The sequence below is a fragment of the Odocoileus virginianus genome, chromosome 17 (genome assembly GCF_023699985.2).
Source record: "Odocoileus virginianus isolate 20LAN1187 ecotype Illinois chromosome 17, Ovbor_1.2, whole genome shotgun sequence".
NCBI lineage: Eukaryota > Metazoa > Chordata > Mammalia > Artiodactyla > Cervidae > Odocoileus > Odocoileus virginianus.
Genome location: NC_069690.1, coordinates 48919195 through 48935796, shown reverse-complemented (window position 1 = coordinate 48935796; position 16602 = coordinate 48919195). Strand labels below are relative to the sequence as shown.

The 16602-nt window shown below is 39.7% G+C and overlaps 1 protein-coding gene across 2 annotated transcripts in view; it reads right to left on the bottom strand.

Annotated features, from left to right (window-relative positions):
- SMURF2 (SMAD specific E3 ubiquitin protein ligase 2) overlaps positions 1-15602 on the bottom strand; it is a 118144-nt gene extending 102542 nt beyond the window's left edge. Inside the window, exon 1 of one of the 2 annotated variants that reach the window (XM_070479780.1) lies at positions 15467-15602. In XM_070479780.1, coding sequence (XP_070335881.1) covers positions 15467-15518 — 52 coding nt within the window. In that variant the 5' untranslated portion in view covers positions 15519-15602. Of the gene's footprint in view, positions 1-3177; positions 3411-15466 lie in introns of those variants that run through there. The other variant, XM_070479779.1, reaches the window with a different exon arrangement.
- Between the last annotated feature and the right edge of the window lie 1000 nt (positions 15603-16602).

Sequence of the window (16602 nt, the reverse complement as noted above, 5' to 3'; positions counted from 1 at the left end):
TCAATACAACCAATGAATTTTAAGTCAATATAATAAATGATGCAATGGAATATGCTAACGTATTCTAGGAATATAAGGGTGTTCTGTATATTTCTATTTGCTCCTTCAGATCATTCTCCATCCTTTAATTAGCACATAGTATCTAGGAGGCTGGCATTTATGGACTATATTAACTGGCCTCACTTACCCTTCACCTTCAAAGTGGGTTCAGTAAATGAGAAGCAACAGCAAGGGTCTCTCTGGGTTCCCATGACTACTCTTTCCCTTTCCCTTTCTTGCTCAAAGATGATGCAACTTCCTATCACTGCTAGTCCCAAGGTGCTGCACCATTCCTAGTTGGATTCCTTTAATCCTGCCCATTCATTCTAAGTAATCTCTTAAGGACATTCTCCTTCATCTTTTGTGAGAATGTTATCTGTCTCTATCAGGACCCTACTTGTTAGAGAGGGGCACCTAACTCAAACTGGGAAAGTCTGGGATGACTTCTCAGAGGAGATAATGCTTCAGCTGTCTTAAAAACCTAGTAGACTGGGCAGAGCAACTAGGTTAGGAAGAAAATATTGTAATTGTAATAGTGTCTCAGGAAAACAGTACCATCAAAATTTGGGAGATAGGAGAAAATGTGAAGAACAAGAAGAGGAATTCAGAACATGGAATATAGGCATATGATGGAACACAGGCATGATGGGAAACAAGGCTAGCAGCAAATCATACAGAGTTCTTAGATGCAGGTATTTAACAGATCTGGTTTCTATAGGAAGTAAATTCAAAACAGAAAGGTGAGCAGGAGTCAATGGCCTATACTTTAAAGGGACTTTAGACATGCAACCAAATACAATGTATAGACTTTTCCTGCATCCTAATTAGAACAAACCAATTATTTCTGGTGGCTCAGATGGTCAAGAATCTGTCTGCAACACAGAAGACCCAGGTTTGATCCCTGGGTCGGGAAGTTCCCCTGGAGAAGAAAATGGCAACCCACTCCAGTATTCTTGCCCGGAGAATTCCTTGGACAGAGCAGCCTGGTAGGCTACATCCATGGGGTCAGCAAGAGTCAGACACAACTGAGGGACTAACACACACACACACACACACACACACACACACACACTTATACAAAAGGGGGGGGAGGAGATGAGGAAAAGAATCAGAAATGCATCATTTCATAAGAAGGATGAAGTTTTATTTTTAATTCATTCATGTGTCTATCAATGAATGTTTATTAAAAATATTTTATTTCAATTTCTCCTTTTTATAAATTCAAGTGCTAAGAAAGCTTATTTTTATGAAAAAAATTTTTAATGATCAACTAGCAACTTGATCGAGTCCCTAAATTAAAGTGGTTGAAACTATATGACTTGTGAAAAGGTGTCACTCATTGGAGTCACTGCCTTCTCAACAACCTCATCAATATACCGACTTGTCTCTTAGGTGACCTGGAAATGGAAAGCCTCTTAACCCAGGATGATATTATTTGGGATGGTCAAGAGATGTGCCTTTCTTTTATAAAGAGAAAGGAAGAAAATATAAAAAAACTAATCAACTTTAGAATCTAAAAATTGAGCTTCCTTGAACTCCCTCAAAAATAACCACAGGCTTTCATCCTTTTATTTTACCTTCATTGCATGTACCATTAACTCTAGCATTGACTGTTCAGTTACTTCATCCATCAAGTCTTGTCTCTGCTTATTTACACTGCAGGTTCCCTGAAAGCAAGATGAGGATCCAAACTCTTCCTGAAATCCAAAACCTACCCCTAAGGGTAAGTAAGGTGCATGTAAGACTCTCAAAAATGATCACAGAATGAATACATAAATATTTCATCACCATTCCAAGTCCTCTCTCTAGTTAGAGAAAAAAGATTTAAGATAACTAAACTGGAAATCAGAAAAACTTGAAATAACATCACCAACCTATTTTAAAATAATAAAAAGAGCAGCTCACTACCTAAGTTTCCCTATCTACCTAAATTTTAAAATTTTCAAACTAAGAAATTGAAGGGACTGCCCTATGGCTCAGCTGGTAACGAATCCGCTGCAGTGCAGGAGACCCAAGTTCAATTCCTGGGTCAGGAAGACCCCCTGGAGGAGGAAAGGCAACCCACTCCAGTATTCTGGCCTGGAGAATCCCATGGACGGAGGAGCCTGGCAGGTTACATGTAGTCCATGGGGTCGCAGAGAGTTGAACACGACTAAGCAACTAACACACACATACACATATACAGGAAATAAAAAACTAAAATGTATAAGGATTCATATTTCATTATGAAAGACCTTTGGTACAATCAGCCTTACCTCTATGGAACTTAAAAGGTTGTACCAATTGTTTCCTCAAAAAAATCTATTACTATTATCTTTGTAAGATTCAAGAAAAAAAATTTCATCAGATAAATATTTCACTTTCACTGGTTTGGAATATCTATAGTCAGGATCTGAAGAGCAATTAAATTAGATAACAAATGAGAACAAGTTAAACAAGTTAAAACTATAGAGCTCTGAAAAAATATTATCTTCCTAACACTGACAGACTTGTTATATATGTGAATTTCTTAGGTGACACTACAAAAACAAATCTTTTGCATTGAACATCAGACTGATCTTCACTTTGTAGAGAAGTAAACTTTGCAGAGGATGGTAAAAGATGACTATTCGTTAAGTCAAATACTAACCTAAATGAGTACTTCAGTCCTCTATAACAACATTGTCAAAATTTACTAAGGCACAAACATCAGTTAATTCAGTAATAACATCACAAACAGAGACTCTATTATTTGTTTCAAATGAAGTCCTCTTAAACCATGTGTTTTTTTTTTTTCAATTTCATCATTCTTGAATTCACAAATATTTACCGAAGATACACTATGTATCAAGTACTGTGTCAGACATGGTATTTTGAATATATCAAACACCATTTTACTTTAAAAAATCTTTTTCATGCTTCTTCCTTTACAAAACTCCGTTTTAAAAAAAGTTCTTTCAACCTTATTTATAGAATTAACTTCATAAGATTCTGAATAACCAATCAATAAGTTTTCTACTTCACAAGAGAAAGTTAAAGCCTGAAGACATAAGATCATACAAAAATTTAAAAATGAATTAACTACCAATTTTTGCAATTCTAAAGTAACAAAAATAATTTGGGGGGCTTCCCAGGTGGTGCCAGTGGAAAAGAACCCACCTGCCAATGAAAGAGGTGTAAGAGACGCAGGTTCGATCCCTGGGTCAGAAGATCCCCTGGAGGAGGGCATGGCAACCCACTCCAGTATTCTTGCCTGGAGAATCCAGGACAGATGAGCCTGGAGGGCAACAGTCCACGGGGTCGCAAAGAGTGGAACACGGCGGAAGCAACTTCACACACATGCATGCATTCTTCCTATACATGTATTAATAAGATACAGTTTATATAAGGAAGTTTATCCTAAAGCAAGGATTTTCACTAGAAGCCAGCATCACCTTTGATAGTTTCTAATTCTCCAACTCTCTTTAAGAACGAGTTTCAGTTTTACAAGTTTCTTTTACTCACTGTTGATATCTACCTGTGCAGAAATATCTCCACCTACTGGCAAGAGATGAAACTACAGGCAATTTTTGAAAGTACCAGCAAAAAGTTATTGAAGACGAGGTGGATGGAACCAATTCTCCCATCTCCAAGACCCTAAGCCATTCAAATCATTCTCCAAAGTTCCTCTACTTCTTTAATGTTGTACTTGCTCCTATAAAACAGCATATAATTGGTTATGACCATTTAAAACACTATCTTTGCAGACAGTATATATAAAAATAGATAAACAGTAAGAACCTGCTGTGCAGCACAGGGAGCTCTGCTCGATACTCCGTAATGACCTAAATGGGAAAAGAATCGTAAGAAGAGTGGATACATGTGCACCTGTAAATGACTCACTCTGCTGCACAGCAGAGAGTAACACAACACTGTACATCAGCTATACTCCAACAAGAATTAAAAACAAAGTCAAACACAACATTTGCATTAAAATGTCAAAATACATTAACATAATACTTGAATACAGCTTGAATAGTATTTTTCACATACATTATTTCTTATCTAGCAGGATCCTAAAATAAATAAGACTGTCATTTTAAACGTTTATTTGTAACTAAAAAGCATAGGCACCAAGAGAATAAGTGATTTGCTCAAAGATACAAAGTTTATCAGTGGCATAACTAAGATCTGAACCCAAATTTCTTAGCTCCAAGCTCTATACCTTACACAACATCCCAACTGCCTCCAACAATAACAGTAAATAGGTCCACGTTGTAGATGTCTGCTTTATGACAGTTTCCAGGAATACACTGTGGTCAAATTAAGAACTCTGCTCAGATTTTAATAAAATTTTCTTCCATATTCAGATGGCCAAGAGGCACATGAAAAGATGCTCAACATCGCTAATTATTAGAGAAATGCAAATCAAAACAACAATGAGATACCACCCTCATACCAGTCAGGATGGTCATCATTAAAAACTCTACAAATAAATGCTGGAGAGGATGTGGAGAAGAGAGAATCCTCCTACGCCACTTGTAGGAATGTGAATTGGTACAGTCACTATGGAAAACAGTATAAAGCTTCCCCAGAAAGCTAAAAATAAAATTGTCATGAGGGCTACCCTGGTACCTCAGCACTAAAGAATCCGCCTGCCAGTGCAGGAGACACAGGTTTGATCCCTGATCCAGGAAGATCCCACACGCCACAGAGCAACTAAGCCCATGTGCCACAACTACTCAGTCTTTTAAAAACTCAGCACAGCCAATAAATAAATAAAATTATAGAATTACCATATGATCCAGCAATCCCATTCTTGGGCATACAGCCAGTTACAACCCTGATCCAAAAAGATACACACACTCACTCCAATATTCATAGCAGTGCTCTTCACAGTAGTCAATACACGGAAACAATCTAAATGTCTATCAACAGGTGAATGGATAAAGAAGATGTGGTACATATACACAATGGACTACAGCTCAGCCATTAAAATAGAATGAAATAATGCCATTTGCAGCCACATGGATGGACCTAGAGATTATCAGTAAAGACAAATACCATATCACTCACTTGTGGAATCTAAAATATGACACAAACGAACCTAATCTACCAAACAGAAACAGGCGCACAGTTGCCAGGGGGGAGGGGGCTGAGGGAGGGAAGGAGTGGGAAGTTGGAGTTAGCAGATGTATGGAATGAATAAACAAGGTCCAACTGTATGACGCCGAGAACTCTGTATATGACAAGCCACAATGAAAAGGACAGGGGAAAAAAAGAGTATATACACACACACACAAATATATATATATATATAAAACAATCACTTTGCTGTAGAGCAGAAATTAACATAACATGACAAACCAACTATACCGCAATAAAAATTTTTTTCTTTTGTCTTATAGAAAAATGCTCATAGAAGTTTTAAAAAAATGTAATTCAACTCACATTTAACAAAACAATTATAATTATAATTATATCCTTTCTTTGCTATTGCCACATTTTAGATATGTTTATCTTTTATCCCACCTTTTTCCAAAAATTATTTGAAGGGGCTGGGAGCTGTAAACAGCAAACTTTATTAAGTCACGCTTATTGTTATTTACTTTCATCAGTAAGAGACAAAAATAATAAACTTCTTAAAGATTCATAATAGAATTTTAAAAAGAAAAACAGTGAGCCTAACCGAGGTTTATTCTGATTTTTTATACTTCCATTCATGGTATTATAGAATTTAAAAAATGTCTGACACATGTCAAGAAACTGGTAAGTATTTGTTGACTAAATAAATGAAATAATGGCTCCAGACCATTACAAGATTCTAAATCATTATGGGATCCTACATTGAAGACACAATTATGCTTATTAAACTGTTTTCAAGATGTCTGCAAAAAGTTTAATCAATGTGTGAAATCAGAAGACTTATGTTAAAGCTACAGTAATAAGAAAGTGTTAATTATAAACAATAAACTTACACAAGAAAAGAATGCTAGATAAAAGGAACAGAATAAAGTCTAGGAAGAGAACATGTATGTTGTCAACTGATTTTTAGCCAAGGCGCCAAGACAATTCAATGGAGGAAACAAAAGCATTTTAACAAGTGGTACAAGGAAAATCGGCTAACTGTGAGAAAAAAGAAAAAGAATCTGACCCTTACTTATCACAGCAAATTAAAAAATGAACTTTAGGAGGGTCCTAGACCGAAATGTAGGGAGAAGGCAATGGCAACCCACTCCAGTACTCTTGCCTGGAAAATCCCATGGACAGAGGAGCCTGGTAGGCTACAGTCCATGGGGTTGCTAGGAGTCGGACACGACTGAGCGACTTCACCTTCCCTTTTCACTTTCCTGCATTAGAGAAGGAAATGGCAGCCCACTCCAGTGTTCTTGCCTGGAGAATCCCAGGGACGGGGGAGCCTGGCGGGCTGCCGTCTATGGGGTCGCACAGGGTTGGACACAACTGAAGCGACTTAGCAGCAGCAGCAGACCGAAATGTAAGAGCTAATATAAATATAGCAGAAGAAAACACAGAAAATCTTTAGAACTGTGGATTAGGAAAAGATTTCTTATATTCAACATAAAAAGCATGAACCATAAAGAAAAAAACTGATGGACAGGGCTTATTCAAAATTCAAAACTTCTGCTCTCTGAGACACTATTAAGGGGAGGAAAAAGCCACATACATATTAGGAGAAAATATCTGCAAAACACTTATCTGATAAAGAACCTGTATCCAGAATACAAAAAAAATTCTCAAAACTCAGTAAGAAACAATCCAATTTTAAAACTAAGAGCAAAAGATTTGAAAAGACATTCACCAAAGATACACAGATGACAAATAAATCTATTAAAAGATGCCTAACACTGTAGGTCAGTAAAGGAATTAAAACTAAAACTATACTTAAGTTATCTCTACACATCAATTAGAATGGCTAAAATCAAAGACTGACAACAGCAAGTGCTAAAGTTCTGGCTAGGGCTGGAAGCAACTGGAACTCTCAGATGTTTCTGATAGAAAAACAAAAATGGTACAACTTTAAAAAACAGTTGAGCAGTTTGATGTTTAAGTTAAATACATACCTACCATATGATCCAACAATCCTAAATATTTACCCAAGAGAAATAAAAACATGATCAGAAAGACAGGTGTACCCAAATTTCCTTTATGATGGCAAAAAACTGGAAACCGATGTCTGGATATTTGTGAGTGCATATGTTCATTGGAAGGACTGATGTTGAAGCTGAAACTCCAATACTTTGGCCACCTGATGCAAAGAGCTGATGCACTGGAAAAGTCCCTGATGCTGGGAAAGATTGAGGGCAAGAGGAGAAGGGGACAACAGAGGATGAGATGGTTGGATGGCATCATCGACTCAATGGACATGGGTTTTGGTGGACTGCAGGGGTTGGTGATGGACAGGGAGGCCTGGCGTGTTGCGGTTCATGGGGTCGCAAAGAGTCGGACACGACTGAGTGACTGAACTGAAATAAAATGGGGTATGTGTGTACAATGCAAAATTCTTCTGGAATAAAAGGAACAAACACTGATACACAACTTGGATGGACCTCAAAAGCACCACACTAAGTGACAAAAGCCTGACTCGGAACACTACAGACTGTTTGGTCCCATTCACACAAAACTGGAGGAGAGGCGAAACTACAGCCACAGAGAAGGAAGCATCGGCAGTCAAGGACTGGGGATGGTAGGAGACTGGCTGTGAAGGGGCGGGAGGAAACTTTTGGGGAAGAAAGAAGTGCGATTTGTGCAATCATCGATGTAGGAATTCCTACCTAAAATCAGCATTTATTTTAAAACTAAGTTTTATGTCTGCTGTGGATTTTTAATAAGAAACCAGACCAAACTGTCAAACTTAAGACACATGCTGAAATTTCTAAATTCTTATCAAATGCAATTTTTAAAAGTCAATGCCTTTAGAAGTGATTCTAAAATAAACTAATATAAAATTCTTCACTTTGTTCAATTCATTATATATTAGTGCAAAAATCCAAACAAAAAGAAAAAAAATTTAGTGTTAACACTCAACTGTAAAAAATGTCATATACTCAGGACTTCCCTAGTGGTCCAGGGGCTAAGATTCCACGCTCCCAATGCAGGGGGTCCGTGTTTGATCCTTGGTCAGGGAACTAGATACCACATGTTACAACCAAGACCTGGTACAACCAATTAAATATTCTTTTTTAATGCCAAATACTGATATCTGGAAAAGGAGCACTAGTGAAATACTAGTAGGCTCAGTGTTCAGCAATGTCACTCTAATCAAGCAAAAATATATATGACTGCAATCCTAAATACAAACCAATAACTAAGGTTAGAAAATACAATGAATATGCCACAAATATAGATTAGCTGGAATTACATTAAAACATAGAAGGAAAACTATTAAACTAGTCTAAGCAATATAAACAAAAGTTCAAATAAACATAAAAACACTGCAAGTTTTTAGGTAGAAAAATTAAATACACTTAAATGCCTCCTTTTCCCAAATTAATGGATTCTAATTACAATCAATGAATTTGTTTTTAAATTTAACCATTTAATTGGAGTTAACTTGGAAGAGCAAATAAAAAGAGCAAAAATATTTTTCTGGTACAATGAGAATATTAAACTAAATTATAAGCTATAATAATGAAAAGAGTATGGCACTGAACAAGAGCTCACCTACTGTAACTAATGTATTAACATAACAAAAAGGTATCACATCACTATGGAAAGGAAGAATTGGTTAACAAATAATGATGAGATGACCGAATAGCAATTTGGGGGGGGCAATATCTTCCTAAATCATTTTTAAAAACACTAAAATAAAACATACTTAATATTTACTAAGCCTCTTGAAGAAAAGGGCTTCCCTAAGTATAAAAGACAGAAAAAACAAAGGGAAAGTTGGACAAATTTGATTCCTTAAATAACAAATTTATTCAAAATCACTTTTCTTCCAAAAATGATCAAAATTAAAAGTCAAATAACAGACCAGGGAAAATGTCTGTAACAAGTATGACAACAGATTAATACCTTTTCTAATTCTCAAGCAGATCCAAGAAAAACACAAAGAGCCTAACCGATATCTAGGACAAGACCAAACAAGTCAACAAAGAGAAATAATTAGTTGACAGGAAAATACTCAACTTCACAAGAAACTGTTAAATACTCTTTGTCATGAACTTAGCAAACATTTAAAAAAAACAAGAGCCAATTCTTGTAAAAGAGTATTAAGAGGGATATATTTATTCAATGCTGCTCTAAACAGGGACAATTCTTTTAGGAAACAGCCTTAGGAAAAAAATTCATCAAGAACCTAAAAAGATCCACACCCTTTAATCCAATAGCATTCTATGGAAATATTCTAAGAAAACAACCCTTAAAAAAAATTTACACCAAGATGTTTACAGCAACTATGTATAGAAACAAAATTTAGAAATAAAAGTTAAAGCAAGAAAAAAACATGAACAACGGTGATTGTATAGCATTCTCTTAACTGGTTATCCTAAAATCAGTCTTCACAGTTTCCATTCCAGTCCATCCGTATTGCCTGAAGATTATAAAGTTTCTAAACATCGAATATATCGAAGCTTAAAATCCTTCAATGGTTCCCACCACTGTGAAAAATTAAAAAACCAAACTTCTTGGCAAAATTTCTATATAACAAGGTCCTAAAATGGGTTGGTCCTATCAACAGCCTCATCTCTTGCCACTCACACCCAGTGAACTGGCCATAAAGAACACATGTAAGAATACACAGAATTACTTCTATGTCTCCAGCACTCGTTCAAAATAAAATGCCAGAAAGCTCTTAATCCATGTTGAAACAGGATTCTGCCTTCATATGAGTTTACAGCATTAACAATACTCACTAAGCATAGATCACTTGAGACAACTCACTGCCTTCTGTGAGTTAGGTCTGATGCTAGAGGAAGACTCTTAGTCACAGAAGAAAGGTCAACACCGGTCAAGGAGAAATTTACGGATAAGGGTACCTTGAGTTGAGCCTTAAAAGATGAGCAAGGATTTCGAGGGACAAGGGTAAGTCAAAATAAATGAAACAGTTTTATTTTCTACACAAGATCTTAGAAGTTTGTGACAGGCACTCTAGACAGACAACTTGGGCTCTGACATGTACTTAACCTCTCCAAGTTTCTCCTACCTCTTGGAGTATGAGAATTAAAAGTAATAATAGATGTAAACTTAATATTGTATGTGGTGCTTAATAAGCATTCAATACACGTCCCTTACATAGAAACACATAACAATGCTGATTACAACAATATATTTCAAAGGTTTAGCATTCTTAGAACAAACAAAATACCAATAAACAAAAATGAGAGCAAAGAGAAAAAGCTGTAAGAACAGGGTTAAACATGCTTAACATGTTTAACAACATACAGCCAGAATCAAACAGTTCTCCCCACACACTATGATGACATCCTCATACTACACATCACAACAGCACAATAACATATTCATAATGATCGCTGTTACTGTTCCATCGCTAAGTCATGTCTGACTCTTTTGCAACTCCATGGACTGTAGCCCGCCAGGATCCTCTGTCGATTGGATTTCCCAGGCAAGAATACTGGAGTTGGTTGCCATTTCCCTTCTCCAGGGGATTGTCCTGACCCAGGGATCGAACCCATATGCATGGCAGGTGGATTCTTTATCACTGAGCCACCTGCCACTGAATCATAAATAAAACATTAAGTTCTGTTAAGGACAGACTATTCGAAGAGTAAGGCATAGTACATCTTTGAAAGCCTTCAAAATTGTTGGAAGATACCAAAAATGGCCAAAATAAAGACCTTGCAGGGCTAAAGCATGGACTTTCATTTACCTTGAAAATGGAGCTAATATGCTATTTAGCATATACTAAATATGCTAAATTATATGCTAAATAATGTCGGTATGTTGTGATAGTTACAGTTCAACCAACAAGAAAAAAGCAGAATCCATGTTTAAATACACACACACACACACACACACATCCACACTTTAGTCACCAATGAAAACCAAACTACATTAAGCACCTAGGCAGTTTCAGTCCCTGCCTGAAGGTTAGACTAGAAGAGATAAACTTAAGAGAAAAGGAAGGAGCTAAGTCACACTGGCTTCATCCTCAGACACCAAGGGGAAAAAAAAAATGAATTGGGGACATTCAAATTACTAACACCCATAGAACAAATCATTATGGTGTACAGGCACATTCTCACTTAGAAAACTATGAGAATCAAGTTGTAATTTTTAAAATTTTTGAATCAACAAAATATGCAATAAAACAATACTAAGATACCAGCATATGTGAAATGAGACTTTTTGCTGGAGAGGGTATGGAGAAAAGGGAACCCTCTTACACTGTTGGTGGGAATGCAAACTAGTACAGCCACTATGGAGAACAGTGTGGAGATTTCTTAAAAAACTGGAATTAGAACTGCCATATGACCCAGCAATTCCACTTCTGGGCATACACACTGAGGAAACCAGATCTGAAAGAGACACGTGCACCCCATTGCAGTGTTCATCGCAGCACTGTTTATAATAGCCAAGACATGGAAGCAACCTAGATGCCCATCAGCAGACGAATGGATAAGGAAGCTGCACATATACACCATGGATATTACTCAGCCATTAAAAAGAATTCATGTGAATCAGTTCTAATGAGATGGATGAAACTGGAGCCCATTATACAGAGTGAAGTAAGCCAGAAAGATAAAGACCAATACAGTATACTAACACATATATATGGAATTTAGAAAGATGGTAATGATAACCCTACATGCAAAACAGAAAAAGAGACACAGATGTACAGAACAGAATTTTGGACTCTGTGGGAGAAGGCGAGGGTGGGATGTTTCAAGAGAACAGCATCAAAACATGTATATTATCTAGGGTGAAACAGATCAACAGCCCAGGCTGGATGCATGAGACAAGTGCTCAGGCCTGGTGCACTGGGAAGACCCAGAAGAATCGGGTGGAGAGGGAGGTGGAAGGGGGAATCGGAATGGGTAATACATGTAAATCCATGGCTGATTCATGTCAGTGTATGACAAAAACCACTACAATATTGTAAAGTAATTAGCCTCCAACTAATAAGAATAAATGAAGAAAAAAAAAGTTAATTTTGCTTTAGCTATAGACAAGGTTAACCACATTACTGCTTAGGATTTTATAAATTAATAACAAGGAACAGTGTACAAAAACATTTAAACTATGAACAGGTCTGCAATAAATGTTTTGGAGAAGTAACCTGTTACTTCTCCATATCTAAGAATTTTAAATATTAGAAACTATAGTAAACTGCTTTTTCCAGCCTTTGGTTTTCAAAAACAGTAATAATATAAAAAATTACCCTCAATTTTTTACCTCAAAGAATATCTTCTATCCAAACCATCATAAAAAAAGCCTATGCATAAGTCTAATATATAAAAACTTACATTTTATAATTTTCTGTACAAATACTAGCTGAAATTGATAGCTTTACTATATAGCCCATTTTAATGATCAAGTGTTAATGTGTCACCAAAAAAAGAAGTAGTTTGATGGACCAAATCAGATCTTAGCCATCAATGACCTGAGGAATTTCAAATTTCGTATTAAATTAGCACTGCCTTCTTCGCATCAACAAATATCAGTTTGCTAGTTGACCGTAGTCTTAGGAATAACATGTGGAAAAGTCTAATATCTGCTGTGTGCAGAGATCTCATGGTTCAAATATTTTTCCTTCAGTTTGTGTGTACGTGTGAGAATGTATATATGGGGGGAGGGGTGTGTGTGTGTCTGTCTGTGACAAACACCACGCAAAAGCTGTTTACATCTTTCAGTAAAGGGGCAGCTCTACATGAAGGACATAAGTGAGTAACTACAATTCATGAAGCACCCTGGAATCAAAGACAGTCTATAAAGTTAAAATACTAATATGGTATTAACTTAAAGCAAAGAACAATTATTTTACATCATCTTACAGTTCAAGTATACTGTAATCCAAATAAACATTCACTACGGGATTTGCTCCCCCCCCATTTTTTTAAAGTAATTTTCCCCTATTATGGAACCCAGATCTAAATGAACTGTTAAACACTTAGTCTAAAGGTATGCCAAACATTTCTTAAGGTCTTAACAAAGAATCAACCTTTTTTTTTTTTTTTTTAAACAAAATGAGGCCTAGGTTAAATATTTTATTTGGCTTCTCAAGATGGACTGAAAACTTGGGCACCAGCTCCAGACCAATTCCTGGACGCACATCAAACACAGCCCTGTCATTTATCCAGTCAGTCAAAACAATCTTTTCCATCTAACTCTTTAATGTTTATGTCCTAAAAAGCTGCTAATTGAATCCAGCTCTTAAAATCTATTTGTTAAAATCTATACCATCTAATTTGTAAGTGGACAAAAATGAAAAAATACATATTAACCTTCCTGGCAAAACAGAAGGGACTCTACCATTTGTAACCAAAAGGAAGAGAGCGAAGTTTTTAATATTTAAATAGTCTTCTCTTAAAATATGACAGAGACAAATTCCCAATGGTTTTAAGAAACTGAGAGTATCTAAAACTGTTTTTACAATTAAGGGGACAAAGTGTATTTAAAATTTCTCAGAAAAAGCTAAAAATACAAAATTACTCTATAGATTTAGCCCAGTATTCCCTATCCCTCCAAAAAATAAGTGTAATCTTTTCTCCTAACTTTACTCATGAATTTTTATAATGTATCATATGCAGTAAGAAAACCACAGATAAACATTTTAAGATCTACTGAATCACACGAAAAACCTCAAACTCATTTTATCTGCAGAAAGTCAAAAGCCCTGTTTTCTCCCTCATGTTCCCATCATGTATATAACCTAGAAGGAATTAAGTGGCCCACCAGCCTATTTCTGATGCCTTTTGCACACCTGGAATCACAGGTTCTTTCCATGACCACTGACACAGGACTGACTCCACAGAGGAACAGCAGTAGATAAACTAAAACAACAAAGATCCCTTATAAAGGTTTCCATTGATTCATAAGAAAATAAGGAAACTGAATGGGGGGAAGTAGGGCAGACAGGCATCCCCCAATCCAGGTTTTCCATTAAGAACCACTCAGCTAATGATTCTTTGCAATATTCCCTAGAGAGAGTAAAACTGTCATGAAAGTAATATATTTTAAAAATTACAGCCAACATACAGTCAGGCTAAATTCTAGAATACCTAATTCACTGCAAGTTTTTATCTCGAAAGTTCAGCCAGTGGACTGGGATGTGACATACAAGCATTCAATTACAAAATTAGTCCATATAAATCTCAAAGTCTAGTGGAGACAAACATAATTACAGTTTATTCTTACACGCGCACCCACACACACACACACAGATTCTCTAATGAAAGTCATCTTTCTCATCACAATCCGAATATCAACGTGCATAATTTATTAATAGAGAATAATGAAGCCAAAATTACTACAATGGTTTCATTTACACGTTTCAACTCCAAATAATTTTTCCCTAAAATGGGGTAACACGACCATGTAAGAATATCAAAAACGTACCTGTAACAAAGATCTAACACACTGGGGATCATAAACACTTTGTAAGAAAAGCCTGCTATCCAGCAACCCCTCCAGACATTCTTTTCCATTTAGAAAAAGGAAGAGGAGGAGAGTGGGGAGAGAGAGAAAAACTTTGCTTCAAAGTCCGTCTGAGCACAAACTTAGAAAGGGACTAAAAAAAAAGTGTATTTTTAAAGCAGGTCTAGAGTTAGAAGAGAGACACAAGTTCTGCGGCCTACAAGGAACAACCCCAAACATACTACCCTACAATCAAACACTTCCAAAACACAGAGGGTACAATGAGCCGAGTCGTCGGATCAGGCAGACACACCGGAAAAGTCAACCTCGGTCTCCTTCCCTCCAAAGTCGTGCGTTTCAGGTGTGTGGCACCGGCTGCTGCTCCTGGCAGCCGAGAGGGAAGGTTTTGCACGCGGGCATAAGTGGGCGAACAAGTTAACAACCGGGGAACACACACACACACACACCCTCCCGTTAAGCGCTCCATCTTTAAGGAGTGTTTACTGCGCGCAGTCAGCAGCCGGATTCAATAATCCCCGCCACAGGAGCTCCTCATCCCCTCCACGACCCCACCTGGGCAGCAGCCCAAGGGCTGCTCCCCGACGCCCCGGGAGAAAGTCGTGCTTCTCGTCCAAGGCTTCTGGACCTCAAATCCGCCCGGAATTCCAACCGGGGGAACCCCCCCCCAACAACAAAAGACCCCCGAGTCACGCTTGGCTTTTCTAAGAATTTCCCAACGAGGGAGAGCGGTTTTGCAATTACTCTCCCTGAACTAGGCCTTCCCACGTCCCCGACCTCCCACTCACCATTGATCGCGACCCTGGCCCTTCTCAAGGCCACAGGCACCCCCCGCCGGCTCGCCCACCCCGCGGCCGCCCGGGCCTGGCTCCCACCGCCCGCCCAACCCCCTCACCTGTCAGGCGCAGCTTGACGGGCCCGTTCCTCCGGCCCCCGGGGTTAGACATGTCCCCGGCGGCGGGGGCGGCGGCTGCGGCCGCGGCGCGGGGCGCGGGGCCCGGGGCCGGCGGGCGGCGGGCGGGGCGAGGGCGACGGCGAGGCGCGGCGCAGTCACCACAGCGGCCGGGGCTGGGGCCCGAGCAGCCGGCGCCGCGGCCGCCACGGCCGGAGGGTCCCGGATGTGCCGAGCGTCGTCGCCATGAGCCGCGGAGGGAGCGGGACGCCGAACTCCCCCCTCCTCCCACTTCTCTTTCCTTGGCCCGGGCCGCACAACAAAGCGGCAGCAGCGGCCGGCCGCGCCGCCTCCGCCCGCGTCCCCGCCGCCTCCACGCAGCCGCCTCTGCCTTTCCCTCTTCTCGGCTCGGTGAGGCCCAGGAGCCGACGGGGCCGGGCGGTTGAGGCGGGCGGTGCTCGGCGGCGCCGGAGCAGGATTCTGGGCTCGGCCGCTTCCTCCTCCACCCGCCCTCTTGTCTGAGGAAACCCGGTCCTGGGGCCGCCGCCGCCACTCAGCGGCTCCGGGGGGCGGGGTGGAGACGGGGGCGGGGCCGACGCGGCGGGGCGGGGCCCTTGGGCGGGGCCTGGGCGGCCGCGCGCGGAACACCAGGGGGTGCGGAGGCGCCAGGCCTGGCTTCGGCCTGGGCGCGGCGGTCCGGGCTGGTGTGCCCTGCTGTCCCACGCAGAACTTGAGGAAGGAGCGGGCAAAGGATCTGGGTGGCGGCGCCGAGCTCTGTGGTGCCAGGAGGGCCTGGAGTTCAACCCGCTTAAGGGAGAGCTTTTGTCCGCGCAATACAGGCTGCCTTTATTAGACGCCCACCGCGTGCAGGGCGCTTCTCTGAGAGGCAGGGGCCAGCGGTTAGAACCGAACCTGCTGCGGTCCGGATTGAGCTTCGGCTAGGGTGAGGCAGGAGACGCTCTTCCCACACCGAGGGTTCCCGCAAATCCCCAAGGGTGTTTTGCTCCTGGTATCGTAGTTGCCGCCTCCATCCAGGACTCACCTGGTGAACGAGATCAGGTTACCAGCCTGCTTGGGCTCTTTTTTCAACTGTAGCGCAGGGATAGGCGGATGATAATGCCTTAAAGGATAATTAACAA